General features: G+C 40.6%; 1 protein-coding gene across 4 annotated transcripts in view; it reads left to right on the plus strand.

Annotated features, from left to right (window-relative positions):
* The first annotated feature begins 179 nt into the window (after nt 1–179).
* Nucleotides 180–17,976, plus strand: part of ABHD5 (abhydrolase domain containing 5, lysophosphatidic acid acyltransferase) — a 30,417-nt gene continuing 12,620 nt past the window's right edge. For 3 of the 4 annotated variants that reach the window (XR_012672614.1, XM_075143346.1, XM_075143347.1), the window contains exons 1-3: nt 180–349; nt 17,010–17,095; nt 17,369–17,741. Coding sequence is in view for 3 of the 4 variants with exons in the window: in XM_075143346.1 (XP_074999447.1) it covers nt 225–349; nt 17,010–17,095; nt 17,369–17,741 (584 nt within the window). In the remaining variant the exon portion in view is untranslated. Of the gene's footprint in view, nt 350–16,695; nt 17,096–17,368; nt 17,742–17,976 lie in introns of all 4 variants that reach the window. The other variant, XM_075143349.1, reaches the window with a different exon arrangement.

A 17,976-nucleotide genomic window follows, 5' to 3' on the forward strand; every position in this document is an offset into this window, starting at 1 on the left:
ACCGCACCGCCCCCCGTCCCTGCCAGCGCCCCCCAACGGCCGCTCGGAGACGCGCGGGCACGCCCCTCCCCCCTCCCCCGCGGGCGGCGGTTGGCACCGGGGCACCCCCCCCAGCCGCGCGCGCGGCGCTCTGGCCGCTGACGGCAGCCCCGCTCTATGGTGTGGGCGGCCGCCCCGGGAATGACGCATGCGGCGGGCGGGCAGGCGGGAGGGAGGAGCCCGTGATGGCTGGTGCCGCCGCTGTCGCGCTGTCCCTCGCTGCGCTGCCGGCCGCCGCCGCAGCTCCTCCGCTGCCAGCTCCCGGCCGCCGCGCCGCCGCCATGGCCGAGGAGGAGACCTCCAGCGAAGGGTGAGTGGAGCGGGCGTGGGGTGACCCTTGTTCCCCTCAGCGGTGACCTCGGCGGGGGGAGGAAAGCCTGTAGGGGCGCCTCGGCCGTACCCGGCCGCTACGGGCTTTGCTCGCCCGCCTCCTCCCGCCGCTGGCGTGTCTGGCCGCAGCCCATACAAGCAGGTGTGCTGCTGGGAGGCCGGCGGTGGCCGATCGCGCGTCGCGGCGCTAGAGGCCGGGGTGGGCTCCCGCCTCCCCGAGCGGCCCGCCGGGGTCCCTGCCCTGCAGCGCCTCCGGTGCGGCCGCCCCACCTGCCCCTGTGCGCTCCTGCATCACCTCATTGCTCTCTCAGTGTACAGGCACGCTGTCTGCCATTTTTCCCGCCGCGCAGACCGCCTTCCTGCTATGGATTCCTTGTGTACATTCAGATGCGTCCTCGCACGGGCAGGCTCCCCGGAGATTTTGCCAGCAGCTCCGTGCAAGCACCGTGCCCTGCTGCTTCACTTTCGGCATACGAGCTTCGTAGTTCCTGGCCCAGCGGTTGTAATTGCACACCTGCGTACACGTATACATACACATTTCGCGATGTTCTTTGCTTTGGCATAGGTACACACTCTTATTGTCATCTACCCTTCCTTTGGACACCAGAGTCCAGTATGCACACACCTGTATATACTGCAGCCCTATGCTTTCGTGTGCCTTTGCAACTTTAAATGTACATACAAATATCCTGTCTTCTCATTCCATCCGTTCTATACGTTCACTTAGCTGTAGAGCAGACAAGAAGGCTTGTCAGCCTCTCTGCCACTGGATTGTCATTCTTCTGTGTAATCCTTGATACAAGTAGGAGATGAGAGCACATCTTTAAATTATAAACCTACATGCTGTTGCTCTAACTTTTCCCTCTTCTAGTACTGCGTGCCTACCTCATCTCCAGCTACCTCTACTTTTCTACGTTTTCTTTCCTTTCACTATCCCAAGGCATTCACATCTACCAAACTAACTCCTCTGGCATAAATTATCCTGCCCCTGTTCTTAACATAGATCCTTAATACTTGTTTTTAACTATTTACTCATACCCTCAATATATGACTTCGTTATAGCTATTAATCACTCTCCTGCCTGAAATTGCACAGTTCTGCACTTTGTCTTTTGTCTGTGTACATTCAAATGGTTCCATAATAATCTGTGGTCTGCTCTTCTTCCATTCACATATTCTTTACTAGTGTATGCCTTCTCGTACCTTGTCTTTCAGTGTACATTTTATTTCTTGTTGTACACTTCAGCTTCCAGTATAGACCTGTTCTTATACCCTTCCATTGCCCCCAAATAGATTGTCTCCCTCCTTTATCCCACTATAGAATAATACAGTCATCCTATCTCTGACTCTGTTCACCAAGGATACTTAAAGTGTCTGCTGATCACTTATCTCCCAGTTTGTTCCATCAAATTTTATGGTTCTAGTCCAAAAAATACTCTATCAGAAAATATCTAGCTGTGCTCTAGTCATATGTGTGCTTTATCCCCTCTGTCACATGTGTAAATGCTTTGTATGCATTGTTTATATGAATTTTTCGTATTTCTCCATCCTTTAAATATCAGGTGGTGTATCTCATTGCTGACTGCCTGGCCCTCAAAAACTCATTTTTCGCCTTTTCTTCTTCATCTCCCTTCTCTCATAATTAAGTCTTGTGTTATTTTGAGAAATTCCACTTAAAATTCTTTAGCTCCTTGCATGAAAATCATGCTGTGCATTCCTGACTTCATATCAAGGATGTTACTATTTGCATGTTGTCATGTTATGTGTCTGTTCTGTTATCTTTCAAAACTACCTGCATTCTCAGTCTTGTTCTCTTTTTAGTCCTTTTTCCAAATTCTGGCTTTGGTATTTCGTCTTACATGTTTTGTTGCACTGCCAGCTCAATCTGACCAGAACTGGGCTATCCATCTTTTCCAAACTCCCTGTTGTGCCTATATACATAGCATTCTCTTTTCAAGTACAAACTTCAAAGGCTTCCCTTTCAAAGCACGATGCAGTTTCATCTACTCTGTAACTCTGTGCTCTCTTCCTTTTCTCAAACTTAAAATAGCTTTTTAAAATTATCTTCCCCCACACCCCGCCTTCTGCAACATTACCCATTTGAAACGACAGTCCCCTCCTTGGTTCTGTGTTCTTTCTGACCCGTTCACATTCATAAAATACACATCACTTGTAAAGCCTCTTGTTGATGGTTTACGGGTTTTCTAAGTAAGAGTCTTAAAATAGCTCTGCTTCAACCTGTTTTGTTTATGTGTTCATTCAGCGCATTAGCCTGTACTGTATTAGCTGTCTGGTTTGATCACATGGAGTGCTGAGTGCTGCTGAGATGGTGCCAAGCACCCTCAACTTCAGTAGCCTGTCAGGATTGCAGGATTGTAACACTAGATGATCTGGACATAGGGTTAGGAATCACAGGCTAAATTTTCAAAAGGATTATGACAAGTTCCTCATCATGGTTTACTCAGCTGGATAGCTTTTAAAGGGAGTTGATTTTCAGGACGTTGTCGGTGTCCCCCTTCTGAACAATCAGGCCATTTGATGTGAAATCTTTCAGAGTAAGCCCCCCAATTCACTAAAGACTTCTAAGAAGAAAATCTCATCCTTCTTTTCCATGAATTCAGAAAGTGCATTACCTTTGATGAAATGTTAGTGCTCCAAGTTGTTAGTGCTTTTATTGGCCTGTTTCTAACAATAATCAATATTAGCATTTCTTCATCTTTTCAAGTTGAGCAAAGCTCAGTACCCAGGGGAAATTTACAAACAAATGAAATATGTTAAATATTTTTGCATTTAAAACTCTGTGGCAGTGAGAGGAAGAGTTACAATATACCATCAAAACTCTGGATTAAATTAGTGACAGATGTATATGAAGAATAAATATGAAGTTTACTTTATCGCTTTGAAAAAAATAGCGTGACTCAACTTGTTATGCAACATGCTCGGTTTGTTGAAATCTGGTAACTGTGTAAGCGTGGTGAAAACAGAATAGCAGTGACTCAGTTACTTTCCGGAAGATCTCAGCTGAAAGATACTCATGACATTGTCCTGACTTTGAATGAGCAGATTAACTAAACAAATGTTTTAGTCTGCATGATGGAAGGCATTGCTTGGTTAACATGTCACCTGCTAACGATTTCCAAACCTCTTCACAGCCTTGGACCTTCTCTGCATAGGTTTTAGATGTAGACTTCTGCCTGTGAGGCAAGCAGCCTAGCATAAGTTTTTGCCAGTACTGAATTTGCTTATACTCACTCTGGATTCAGCAGAACTGCTTATGGCTTGTAATATAACTAGTAACAGCAGCTACTAAATGTATGTATATATACGGAAAAAATCACAAAACCAGAATGCTGGGCTCTTCCCCCTCTGAGATAAGTGGAATAGCTTTCTTTGAAACAAAAATTTTAAGGGATCTGCATTTACGAGCCTACATCAAATTGCTTGTAAGTGGCCTGTAGTCTCACAAAATAATGGCTTGGAGTAATAGGTAAAAACATACACTGCAACACCAGTAATCACAATTATTTTTGTATTACCTTTCGAGCTTGTTTGTATTACAGAATTCTTTTTACAATTTTGAAGTGAGCTGTTTGATTAATAAAAGAGGAATATTTATTAGGCTTAATAGAGCTTATGTCTGCCTGTTGTTAGGGCAGTTCACAGGGATATCATAGTGGTATGTTAAAGCATAATATTACAGCAGGAAGGGACACTCTCAACTCAAAATTTTTGCTTGATTTTTTTTTTTCTTGTTACATCATCTGGGTTTTAAAGCAAACTGAGTGGGTAGACTGCTGAAAGTAGGGTCCTGCTTACTTTCATTTGTGAAAGGAGACTATTTCTAAGGGCTTTTCCTATAGCACAGGCGACAGATAGCAGGTCTGGGACTTACAACTTGCGTTTTTAAAGAGCGAGTGAGACGCAAGTGCAGTGTGGTAAGCACACGTGGGGAAAGGTTAAAGGATGTTTCCTTCCTCTTTTCACTGGCAGGGTTGTGTCAGTCATAGCTTTGGTGCTTAATGCCTTTTACGTTACATTTGTGTGCTCATCTGAAAGTATATGTATGAGCAGGTTTTCAGGCATTTATAGGATTGTTTCAAGCAGTTTCCCTGTCCTTGTATGAATTTGGGAAGGGAGAGTCTGTGGTGATCAGGAAGATCTCTCTTCCCCCCCAACATAGACTCAAGGGAGAAAGGGAAAGATGGCAAATATAATAGGGGCTATCTTCTCGTTCCAGTGGCAGAAGAAAGATGGTCATGGCAGTGCAGTCGTGTTCCTGTCCCTGGACAAAGAAGAATCTCATCCAAATGCCGCCGTGAGAGGCTTGAATAAACACTATAGGAGATAGAACAGTAATGTTCAGCTTTTTCCAGCTGGCAACCGTAGGCAAACATGATGGAAAAAGGTTAAAAAAAATAATGCAGGGAGTATGTAGAAGTAGATGATCTGTTCTGCTCTTTTTACTTGGTTTTGACTCCTCTCTGGATTCCCTTGCTTATGGGTATTCTTTGACTTGGGCTTAGGACAGAGATTCAGAAAAGAGTTTCATATTCGTTAATTTTCATTTGCTTTACCCATTTTACACTGGTCCTCCATGGTTACACATGATGTACTTACCTTTGTGAAGGGGATTTTTAGATTTCAGGTAGACTCATTTATACATTTACCTACCATTTTTCAAGCTGCCTCAGCTTAGCAGGAAATTAGATGGCAGAATTGTTGGCAAGGAGTCACCGAAGGACCACAGCCTTAGTCAAGATCTGTGCGTGAGGTGACAGTGGGGCCCCTGGATTTTCTTTCACATTTTAAAAACAGACCAAGTAAAATTAGGGCATCCCATACATTTCATTTCTAATTCAGAAAATATGTTTGTGATTTTTCAGATAATTCTTTACGTCTTTGTAGTTCTTTATGGTTCCTAAGGGAGACTGCCTTAGGAAACATCATCTAGAGGTTTGAATGTCACAGGCTGGACACGTCTAGGCTGAGAGGTTTTCTCCTCCACTCTTTCTGAAACTTGTTCTTATATTAGACGATAGGAGGAAAGGCCCCACCTACGTGCTCCGGCGAGCTGTGGAAGGTCTCCCCCTCTCTTCGAGCGCCAGGGCATCCTCTCAGTTGCTCCTTTCCAGTGGCCTGTGGGAACGCGGGTTGCTGCCTTCGGTGAAGCAGCGTTCAAGTGCGTGTTTTCCACTGCCACCACTGGGTGTGCAGGTGATCCCGTGCTGTGTGTGCTTCACGCTTCGTGTATGCAGTAGATGGACATAAATTTTTACGGATACCGTCACTATAGAAGAGACACTTTCAGTGTCCGGCCTGAAGGTTTCCACTGCCTCCTGCAGAAGATCCCGCTCTCCCTCAATGACTGGCCAAGTCATCTGCTATGATAGAAATCCCCCATAAAAAAAAAAAAAATCTGACTAGATTTATCAGCCATCCGGCTCAAGTCTTTAAAGAAAAATATGGGAAGCGGAGGGAGGAAGATAGTAATTATGTAGTAGCTTTTAATTTACATTTGCAAGGATGTTACTTGTGGGAGTTAAGGCAGGTTAAAGAGGCAGCATTAGAAAGTCTGCTACTAATTGTGTGTGTCAAGTGGAAACTTTCCAAGTATCAAGCGCAGACTCTACTACAAAAGTTATCAAAGTAGGATTAGGGTACCTGTGAGCAAGAGGGGTTGTAGCCCCCATGGAAATTAAAGTGGAGTCATAAATCCAGAGGGGCAACTAGCTGTGGGGTTGCCATAGTGTTGGTGACTATGGGTCATTGGAGAACGCAAACTTTAGCTGGTATTGTATGCATTTGGGTATGTTCAAAGTTTTTTAGAGCCTGCTAGGGGGCTGGTAAGCCCAGTTAGAGACCTACCCCTCCAAAAGGGACAGTGTCTGTGCCAGGAGGATCTCTTGACTTTTCTGAACTTTTATGGGAGAATCTGAGCAAATTTCCCCACTGATAAATTCTTAAAGTGTCTTTTCTCTTCCCTCTTATATAGTGGTTTATTAAGATTGCTTGTTGAGGAAATTTTGATTCTCATGTTTCCTAACTTTTGAGTATTTACTTGCAACTCTGACATTCTTTCAGGGTAGGTTTTTGTACATAATTTGTATTGACAGCCAGAGAGAAGAGGGCATGGGAGGAAAGGTGAGCGTTTGCATTTGCATTGGCTCTGAAGGATCCAGATGAGAAGCTGAACAGCAGGAGAGAGGTCAGTGGAGAAGAGAGATTTGTGAGTCAGTGAAGCTGTGTAAGGGAATGAGGTCAGTCTGGAATAAGGTTAAGAGGGTAAAAGAGGAGGATTTTAAGTGATACCAAGAAAACGTGGTGAGGAATGGCGGAGGAGGAAGGTGCTCTGAATGAGTTGCAATAGAAAACTCAGGATCATAAGAGACTACAGAAAGCAGGGGAAGATACAGGCGTAAAAATGCATTTTGAAACAAAAGATGCAAGAGCACCTATTGCCATTGAGAAAGTCCACTCGTACTGAAGTGAGGAAGAGAAGGGTATTACAATAAGGGGAAAAAAAGAAATGGGGTGGGTTAGTGCTAGTAGACTATTGTAAAATTTTTTTTCTTGATTACATTTAGTAAGTGTCATACTGACACTAATGGCTTATTAATTATATCGTACCTTTCCACAAGGGGACATTTGATGCAATGGCTTTTTAGACCCATTTAACTTCTTACCTATTTTTAAGACTACTTACACTTCCTTGACATCTAAAGCATTTGTATTGTAGGCATGCACACAAAGCAGTCTGCCATGAAAAGCGTTGTGCACTTCTTAGGTTTTCCAGGAAGTGGAAATGAGGCTAGATAGCCCAAAACGTTGAATACCAGTTCTTGAAGTTTGACATAGGCAACTGTTAATCACCATAGGTGACTATGGTAAAGGAACACAACGTAGAAGCTGCTCTAATGATCTGCAGTGAAACAACCCGTCTTCAGTGTGTATTCACACTTGAGTACGAATGGGGTTTGTGTCTAGCGTGTTGGGAGTTAAGGGAAATAATCATGTGCTTTAGATAGTCTTTTATCTGTGTTCTTATATGGCTTCTTATGGAAAAATGAAAATACCTACCTGCTATTTAAGTTGTGATCTAAATTGTGCATAATATGCTAGGGAATATGAACAAAAGATAAGCAGGATAGAGTGTGGGTGGGCAATGGTGCAGATTTATGAGAGGTGCCTGTTACATGTGTGTTGTGTTCTTGTCTGTTTGATGTAACTCGGGGACAGTCTGAAATGCGTGCCTCTGTCACAGTAGGTATGAGAAGGCTGACAAATAAGGTTTAAGCACGGTTGAGGTTATGCAATATCTGAAGGGCAGCAGGAGTGCATCGGTAGGTTGAAAGTAGTAGAAAGTTATGTGACATCTGAAGGGCACCAAGAGGAAATCTTCATTTTCTTTGTTTTAATTATGCTTTTCCTCACAAATTCTTAATGCAATGTGCAATGTGTTGTTTGTAAAAACACTTAACAGCTGTGGCAATGCCAAGTTCTATCAGATGTGAGTTTACTGTGGAGGAGGCAGAGGGATGCAGGTCCTCAGTGGTACCTAACCTGTGTGTTACACACGTGATCTCTGTCACAAGGTTGAGTAGTTTTAGTGGGACTGCGCAGCTCCCTCCTTTTCCTCTCCTCTGCATCTGCGTCTTTGTCTCTGTATTCTGTATTCTTCCATACCTGGTCTGTAGTTGCTAATATGATTTTGCTCTAGCCTGTGTTTGATTTTAGCTTTTAAATCAAAATATAAAATAATGGGTCCTTAGAAGAGATGGAAGGAAATAACCGAGGGCTTGCTTAGCTGTTACTATTAGCAGTTAGTGGACCGTAAAGTTTTTAAAGAGAAATGCTTGTATGTTAGAGAGTGTTGTAAGTTAGGGAGGAACGGTGTTTCTGAAAGCTTGTTAGAATTAATTAGTTCTCTGCTCTGTAGTATATTTGTGGCCTGACTTTAACCTGGCTGTGAGAAGACTTTGTGACGTTTTGAAGGACGCTAGGACACTGCCCTTTTTTGTAAATTTGGAACCTATATAGTAGTGAACAGTAATAGGAATAAGTAATAACTGTATGACCGCACACATGGTTTCTTCATTATTGCACACATGCTTAATGTTTTCTTGCATGGGTGCTAACACAGCTACTTTGTAAGCAGTATGAGCGTTACAGGTTGCAGGGTTGGGTGGCAGTCCACGGATAAACTTCATTCTTGTGGTATGTACTGGAAAAGCACATGCCCTGAAATGGACACCTTTGGGTATAGCTAGAAAGGGGATGGAGGAAATGACAAAAACATATAAAAGGGATACATATGGATAAAAAAAAATGAAAGGCAATAGTGGAAGACAGAGAAGAAAATGGGGAGGGGGCCACAATGATGCAGGGTATACAGCAAGGCGTACCTGTGCCTGAGGTTCAGCATGGGAGGGAGCAAAATTGTAGGTCCTCTCCACTGCCTGAATGTTCAGGTTGCTCAAATGAACTTAAATTACACTTGTTGTGGTTTAACCCCAGCCAGCAATTAAGCACCACACAGCCACTCGCTCACTCCCCCCCGCAGCAGGATGGGGGAGAGAATCGGAAGAGTAAAAGTGAGAAAACTCGTGGGTTGAGATAAAGACAGTTTAATAGGTAAAGCAAAAGCTGCGTGCACAAGCAAAGCAAAACAAGGAATTCATTCACAACTTCCCATCAGCAGGCAGGTATTCAGCCATCTGCAGGAAAGCAGCGCTCCATCATGCGTAACAGTTACTTGGGAAGACAAACGCCATCACTCTGAATGCCCCCCCTTCCTTCTTCCCCAGTTTTATATGCTGAGCATGACGTCATATAGTATGGAATATCCCTTTGGCCAGTTTGGGTTAGCTGTATGCTCCCTCCCAGCTTCTTGTGCACCTGGCGGAGCATGGAAAGCCGAAAAGTCCTTAACTAGTGTAAACACTACTTGGCAGTGTTGATAACACCAGCGTGTTATCAACATTATTTTTATACTAAATCCAAAACACAGCACTATACCGGCTACTAGGAAGAAAATTAACTCTATCCCAGCTGAAACCAGGACACACTATAAACTTCAGTATCACTAAAATAGCCAGAAAATGCTCATTGGTTATGGATTCACATTCATTATTTACATTCTCAGGTTAATTTTGATAAGTGATATTCCTGTATAGCACCGTTAATATAAATAGAGACAGTAAGGAAATTTGCTTCTGAATTTTTACATGAATTCTGATGTTGAATGTTCTGAATACAGAGTTCAAGATGCAGTAAGTAGATGAGGAATGCATTGTTTTTACCTCTGACCTAGTGTAGCAATATTCTGCAATAACCTATCATGGGCTTTTTGTTGGAATGGGGCTGATGTACATTACACTTCCTAGAAATATTATGCAGAGGTTTTCAAAACATTCTATCTTAATGTTACTGAAGTATCCAAGAGTTTCACAACATCTAATTGCATGGAACATCTTGGCTCGAAACTAATCTAAACAGAACTTTACAGGCAGGGTTATAATATCACCTGGGGAAAAAAAATGGTTTCCTTTTTAACCCATTAACAGCAATTTCATACATTTTTTTGTCACCTCATGAAAATGGTAAACAGATATTTGTTAAAGGATTGAGATTTTTTTGTTCCCGTACCATATTCCTAATTCTTGCTTCTGGGTCTTGCCTCTTTAGCATGCTCCTCAAGGTCTTCCCCTGAGGATTACAACATTTTTGGTCTTTTCATGCAATGATTGTGAAGTGGAACATGCAATATTTTTCTCCTGATGTTTGTCTGCAACTGCCAGAGCCTAATTTTTGTCTTTCTCATTCAAATTGTTGTTGTGTTTACTACATCTGACTTCTACTGTACATGCAGAAGCTCTGCCCCTGGATATACAGCCTTTGCAATAACAGTTACTGTACATAGATTGTGTATGCTTGAATGATTCTGACTGTATTTGCTGTTCTCTGAAATCTGAAGCGCTAAAGAACATGCTGCGCTTTTGGGACAGGAATGAAGGACTACAAGGACTCCTAAAATTGGTTATGCTCTTAAAGTTCTCATGAAATCATATCCTGAGCCTTGTTCCTGAGACATCCCTGCACAGTTAAATCCAGACTGAGGTCGTGATTATATGTTACTGTCTGTCAGTAGCAACTCTGACTTAAAAACTTGCTATCCTATACCTTGCCTCGCTAGTCTTTTTTTCCACCTTGTTAGCTCATAGGTCTGCTGGTTAACTTTGGCTTCTCTGTAGCTAGGTCTCCATAATTATCTGGTTTAAAACATAGTTTCTTTTAAAGCTGAATCGTTTCACATATCTGATAGAGAGAGCAGCCACAAAATAGTTGAATTGGCAAAATGGAGAGAACAGTAAGCTTTTAGATCTGATCTGATGGTAGTGAGGATGGCCTGAGATTCAGGCATTACATCACCCAGTTTACCGCATACTGACACCAGCAGGAATTAAAACGCAGAAGTAGGGTGCTTCTCAGAGTTGGACTAACACACAGGCTTCTCTGTGTGTTTTATCTTTGTCATTTTAAAAATTGTCTTTCCTTGGCTTAGCAGACTAACACTGAATATTAACTGAAATCAACTACTTCTGTCAAAGGTTTAAGTCTAATATATATTTATTTGCTGCATCTTGTTCTCAGTTTCATACAGAGCGTGTTGCTTTCACAAGATAAACATATTTTTCTAATTTCCTAAACTTTCCAAATTTAATTAGGAAATTTGAGTCCTCTTTCATGCTAATCAGTAATGCATTCTGTCATTTTCAATTAAATGTGCTTTACTTTATAGTTTTTACTTCATTTTATAATTAATAAAATCTCACCATTATATTCTTATATACTGTTTGAACAGAAGGAGCATTTATCTTGGTCTTTAAGAATCTATTTTATTTACTACTTTACATTAAAATTTTCTCCACCCCAATTTTCCATCTCATAGTAAGCTTTCTGCCTTACACTAGTACCAAGCTTGAATGTGTAATTTTTAAATGATTACAGCTGTTGAAATGCTAAAGAGACTGCTGGCTTGTGTGAAACCATATAGGAGAACTTGAACCTGTTCATAAAATTAAATCCACAACGATTAAGTGACATCGTAATTTTAGTGGTACTACCTTATGTGTTTTAAATTTATTATCACTATTAGTCATTTAATATTGTGTTACCAAGCAGAAAAATGTTATCAAATTTGGTTCAGAGATAATGCAGTTCCAATATATAATAATTTTAAAACTTTCTTGAGTTGAAAATAGTTGCCGCTTCTGTACCTCAAGTTTACTTTTCCATTTACTGGAGTTTTAGGAACATGTTTTCTTGTTCTTTCACACACTAGTTTGAAATAGGTTTATTTTATTTTTCTCCAAAGTATTTTTTTTCGCCAGTGATTTGTTAAACAACCTACATTCAAGAGAAACTCTCCTGGGACTAAATATAGAACAAGATGGAACTTGGATATAGTGAATGCTGGAAAGAAAAATATTTTTCTTTACTTAAATAGTAGGTTTTTTGTAATGGTAGCGTTGCTGGTAAATGTTAATAAAGAAGCATTAATTCGTGCCATAATCAGTCATGTAAACAGCACTCAGTGTTCTGGTGTTGCAGGCCATTAAATTAATGAAATGGGAAAAGAAAAGTTTATAATAACTTAACTCTATCTGGGACATAAATTAGCCAGATGTAAACTTGCTACTTTTCTCTGACATTTTGACACACAAAGTCCTGTTTGATTGTATCATCCTTGACTGGTTCTTTTGCTTTTTATTGTTTTACAGGTTATTACCTGTAAACTTGAAATTTAGACCAAAAATAGAATTTTCTCTGAAAACTTGGTGGTGTTGATGATGGAAGAAACCACATCCTACTTACCTCTTAGGTTTTGCGTAGACTACTGCTGATGCTGAGGAAAATGCAGAAAATATTCCGTAAACAGATGTATTTCTACTGTTCCTCTTAAAAAAAAAAAAAAAAAAAAAGAGTGAGAGAGAAAAGAAAAAAAAGAAGATAATGAAAATAATCTTCATGACAGGAAAGTCTGCTCTCCACACTTCTGTCACTGATGCATGTTTCAGCACCTGTTTCTTGGTCTATATGGGGAGTTTTGTTTACTTTACGAACTTCAAAATTGTTAGTGAAAAGCCGATTTTTATATTCAGTATTGTAGAAAGATCTCTGCATGTCCTGTCTCAGTGGGTCAGCAATTTTTGACAAATCATTATGTAGCAAATGGTGTTGCTTTCATTTACTCTGATTTAATGGAGTTCTGTTGCTTACAGGTTTTTTGTTTTGCTTTTTGGCCGCACAGGCTTTGCATAGATTATTACAGCTAGCTCTACCATGGTGGTGTACATGGGAAAATAACCTCTGTTGAATTATTTTAAGCTTAATACATCTTGTAAGCCATGCATTCGTATAACTCTAATATAAGTAAATTGTAAGCTTGAAAAGTGAGAGAATGAGCTCCGTGTATGTACTTTTATATCTCCTAGATAGAGTTATAAGCAACTTCTGCTGAACATTTGTTGAACATCTTTATATGGTAGAGCTTCATTTTTTAAATCCACATTACAAGCCGGAAATCGGATAGACTATTCAGCTCTTTGAGTGCATACCTCAGTGTTACAATAGATGTTTTCAATTCTTCAGTATTATCTAAGCTTTCTTGAGCTTTTTGTGGAGTATGTCAAATTTGTAACTGGCTACAGATCCATCAGTTGTCTTGCATGTAATCAATTCTCACCAAGCTAAATAGGATTAATCTAGCTGACAGGATGCTAGTATCTGAGTTACCTTCATCCAATGTGACCTGATTAGTGGAGGTGGATGGGTGGGTGAGGTTCACTATGCCTCTGCCTCTGCTTGATTCTCAGTTCTTTTGAAAGTTACCCTCAGGTAATTTAAGCTGTGCTGTGGCAGCAAGTTCTTGATTCAAATTAACATTCAAGCAGCTAAGGAAAAGCAGTATTACCCTTAGTTACATTTTACACAATATTCAATTATTCTTTACTCCTTAGCTGTCTGAAGATAGTAATCATTATTTATTTCTAAATAATTATTTTATTTATTTATTTATTTATGTTTTTCCTTTCTTATGCTTGGACCCAGGGAAACAGGACACTTGCTCCAGCCAGCCAGTGTGTTAGGTCGGGGCTGGAGGCTTGGCCCCTGGGCATAGCGGTTGCAGCTCCACGTTGTCAGATGTCTGTGCCTGTGTCCCTTTTGTTTTCATTATTTATTACTGTATTTGGTCGTCAGCATAGGCTACTGATGGTCTTGCTAATCTTACAGCCTCACAGTAATCACCTCAACTTTCTCCATATCTAAGACCGTTCAGTGGGTGTCTCTGGGGCTTTCCCTTACCTTCTGCTCTCCTGCCCCGGATGATTTACAAGAAACGAGGAGGTCTGTTGGCAGAAAGAGTGGCTGCTTTGAACGCCCGGCAGGTCAGCAGCCCCCCACCTGCTGGCCTCTGATTTTTCTGGCCTCTGGTACTCCAAACATTTTCAGGTGGCTGTGAAAAGTGTAACTGACCCCAAATAGGAGATGTGAGGAAGCATCCTCTGGCATGCTCTGCCCTACTGATTATTGCTTATGCATGGATGTGCACACTGGTTTATGTTACTGCATGGCCACAAACGAATATACAGGTTAAATTCCACTAGTTACATGCCTTGGTAATTTGGCATGTAATGCCCATATGTACAATCAGTATAAAAATGATAGAAATTTGGGCTGTCAGTTGCCAGATTTATTTCAGACTTTTTGATATAGCAAGCAGCTAGGCCAAATGGATTTCTTAACTCCTCAAAATACAAGATTCCACTGTTGAGTTTTCTTTTTGTAAAAAGAAAGATGGAAACGGAGTGTCTGGGAAGTGGTGGGTGATGAGAGTAGAGCGGGGTCTGCCTCTTCTGGCAGTGGGTAGCTCGCTCACAGTGTGAAACTACTGCTGAAATCTTTAGGGTTTTTTTCATATCTTATCTGCATTGCTGGTGAGCACACTGTCTTGAAAGGTCCATTGCTTCTTTTTTGACATTACATAGCTCTTTTAACTTTATATCGCAGAAATAAAAATGATAGACCATGTAACCAATTGACATTCTTGTGTGCATTTAGAAGACACATTTAGCACAGATGTGCAAAAGAAATGATACAGCCACACTCTAGTCTTCCAAAACTATCAGAGAAATGATTCAAATGGATTAAATATTTGATTGTTCTCCACATGTGGAGAACATCTAGCAATGTGATAAATCATTTTTGGAAGAAGGGGGGGGAAACCAAAGGATTAAGTCTTGAATATAGGTAACTAAATATTTTCTTTCTAAAATATCTTTTCTAGAAAGTGATCACTTTTTTTGACAGAAAGCCTTCTTCACTGGCTCTTTTAGTTCAGCAAGTACAGAATGACTGAATTGCAAACATAATCTTTATTTTAAGCATTTCAGCTTGTTGACTGTATTTCTCAAGCTATGTGTATGTGATGTCTCTTCTGAATGAAAATCTCAGTATTTATAAACAGTACTGATAACTGACAAAAGAAAGAGTGGACATCTATTTTACAACTTCCCCATTCTGATACAGTTTTCTAAATAGTTTTCCTGAGTATCCAGGTGTCTCCCTAAGACTGGGAAATAAAATTCTGGGACGGTGAACTGTAGATTTCATTTTTATTTCATTGTGGTCATATCTCTGCACTGTCCTCATGTTGACATGTTGCAGCGATACATTTCTGTTAAAAAAAAAAAAATCTTTAAAGAAATTTCTTTGCTACATCAGTGGTTTTGCCAAGAAAAAACATTTCATATAGTTTTGGCTTGGGGGAAATAGTGATTGGGTTTTGTGCTTCTGACTTAAGAGTTGTGAATGAAAAAGCCTAGCTGAGCATATAACTAGCAGAAAGTTTGGCTTAGAAGGGTGGTGAAAAATTAAACTATTGTTTAATAATTTACCAGAGTAATTCATAACATTGGACACAATTAGTGATATTGTTAAACTCAGATTTCACAGTTATTTGCTGGGGAAGTTGCTCTTGGCTGGTGCCAGCTTTAACCTCTTAAAAATCTTACTTTTAAATAAATGTGTAGATTAATGTGGAAGCAAAACACTTGGATGCCCATTGCTGTAAGATGCTGAGTTCCTTCATTTGTTAGAGTGCATGAAGACGTGGCATGGAAGCACATACAACCGACCCTTCCCAGTCCCTCAATACACCATTATAATGATTCCCACGGTCTGGTGGTTTAGGAAGGTTATTTACAGAACAGCCAGACGTCAGTGTGTTTCTCACACACTGAGGAGTAAATAATACTGAATAGCAGTGGGCATGGGTGATTGGATGATTAATCCTTTTTGATCAGGTATGGTTTGAGGTTTTTTTTCTTGATATCCTCTAATATGTTTCTATGAATCTGAACAGTGCTGCTTGTGATTGCATTGTGAATCCCCAGAAAACCTTCCATGTTGTATCATAAACTTAAGTAGCTATGCAGCTGGAGTAGCTCAGCCCCCTAAAAAGTGGGGAGAAGGTCCTTTGGAATAAAGAATTTTTGGGGCCAGATATGTAATTTGTTATTCATGTGTTGTGTACACTCTGAAAAATTGGACATTAGTAACCTTACAGTCTTTTAACATTAACTGTTTAACATTAATTGTTGTACAACTAATACTTGCAGCGTTCAGTCCTGAAAATACTGTAACTAACTGGAAAGCAGTTCAGTGTAGGAAAGAAGTGCTAAAGAAGCTAAGTTAATTGTGAATTTGGTGACCTTATCCTCTTCCCTGTGAAGAATGGTCTGGGGTCCTACAGTAGCAGCCTTTGCACTGATAGTCTGAGCCACTTCAAAAACAGGTGAGAAAGGGAAAAAGAGGATTCCATCCTGAAAACAAGGGATAAATTAGCACCCAGGAAGAGCTGTACCCAGTTGTTGTGTCCTTTGAAGCACTGTTGGTGAGGCAATGCTGCTAGCTGAGTCATTCCCCCTGCTCTCATGGTCAGGCTAGTACTAGCAAGATAGTAACTGACAGCTGGAAAAGCAGCTTCTGTTGGGGAATTGAAATTGCTCTTTTTTTTTCCTCTGGGACTCTGTTTCTAAGTTGGTAACGAAGACCAGTTGGTAATGAAGGCCCTAAAGTTTTTGGGTTGCTAGAATGAACCTGCTTATTTTTCACTTTTAAAATTTATCTAGTGTATGAATCAGTTCAAGTTAGGCTGGCGAGCACACAATTCACTGCTTTTTTGGAATTATAATGTGTGTGCAGGCAGACAAGGAACTTGAGAGGAAGCTGGAAACCCCAATGATTGTGTTATATATCCCGCCAGGCTTGTCGGGTCGGCGTGAGGGCTGATGTCTCCAGGTTCTCAGAAGCAGCCTGCTCTGACGGAGATAGATCAGTATACTCTGATAAGGAACACACAGTGGAGAAACATTGTGCTGGTTGAAGAACATTCCTGATCATGACGCCACTTTACAAAAGTCAGGAGAAAATGAATTCGCTCCCACTGCACACTCCTGTCCTGCATGGCGTGTAATTTACCTGGGTTCTTTTATGAAGAGCAGCAAAAGAAATGTCTTCAAAGCATCAAATGGTGCCAAAAATTACCATCTTGCTCAAGAAATTTTTATGCTGTTGTAGGTTAGGATGGTTATTCAGCTGGCTTCCTGCCTGGTGTCCCACATCACTGCTACACCTTAAAGAGGCTGAGGACAAAATGCTAAAATGTAAGTCTTTGTTTTTTAATAAGATTTATAGATATAACTAGATTTTCTATAAATTTACATTAAATATAATCAAAGACATTTTTAAATATGGCTTTTACACTGTAATGAAATAAACAGGTTTAGAATTAGATTTTCGTTGTTCCCTTATTTAGATATTTGATTGTAGACTCCTTTGAAAGGGAGCTCCTATTTAAAACAGTGGTTTCTGTAGAATGTACTTCATATTTTATTAGACATGTCTAGCAACATCATTTTTTCCCACTCTTTCTTCAGGTATTGCAAGCACATATAATAAACGATATGTGTATATATCTAATGGAAATAAAATATGGACACTGACATTCTCTCCAGACCATTCACATAAAACTCCGCTTGTTCTCCTGCATGGGTTTGGAGGAGGTGTTGGACTGTGGGCTCTCAATTTTGAAGATCTCTGTGAGAACAGGACCGTTCATGCTTTCGACCTGTTGGGATTTGGACATAGCAGTAGACCACACTTTGACACTGATGCTCGGGAAGCAGAAAATCAGTTTGTGGAATCCATAGAAGAATGGAGAAAGGAGGTGGGGTTAGAAAAAATGATTTTGCTTGGACACAATCTAGGTGGCTTCCTGGCTGCTGCTTACTCATTAAAATACCCATCAAGGTACGTGAAAATAAAGGAATGAAGGAATGCCTTTTCTGTATTTGACTAGTGATTTCAACACAGATTTTATTTCATCAGGCTCTTTATAGATTATCTTTAAGTAAATGACTGTGCTGATTTAAAGCAATTTAATACTGAATTTTAAGCCCAAAGTTTTAATTGTATGGTTTGTTTCCAGGTAAGTAGAAATAAGTAGATATGGTAAAAATGCTTTTCTGTGTACTTTTCTGTACCT

Source organism: Calonectris borealis, chromosome 2 (assembly GCF_964195595.1).
Source record: "Calonectris borealis chromosome 2, bCalBor7.hap1.2, whole genome shotgun sequence".
In the NCBI taxonomy this organism is placed as follows: domain Eukaryota; kingdom Metazoa; phylum Chordata; class Aves; order Procellariiformes; family Procellariidae; genus Calonectris; species Calonectris borealis.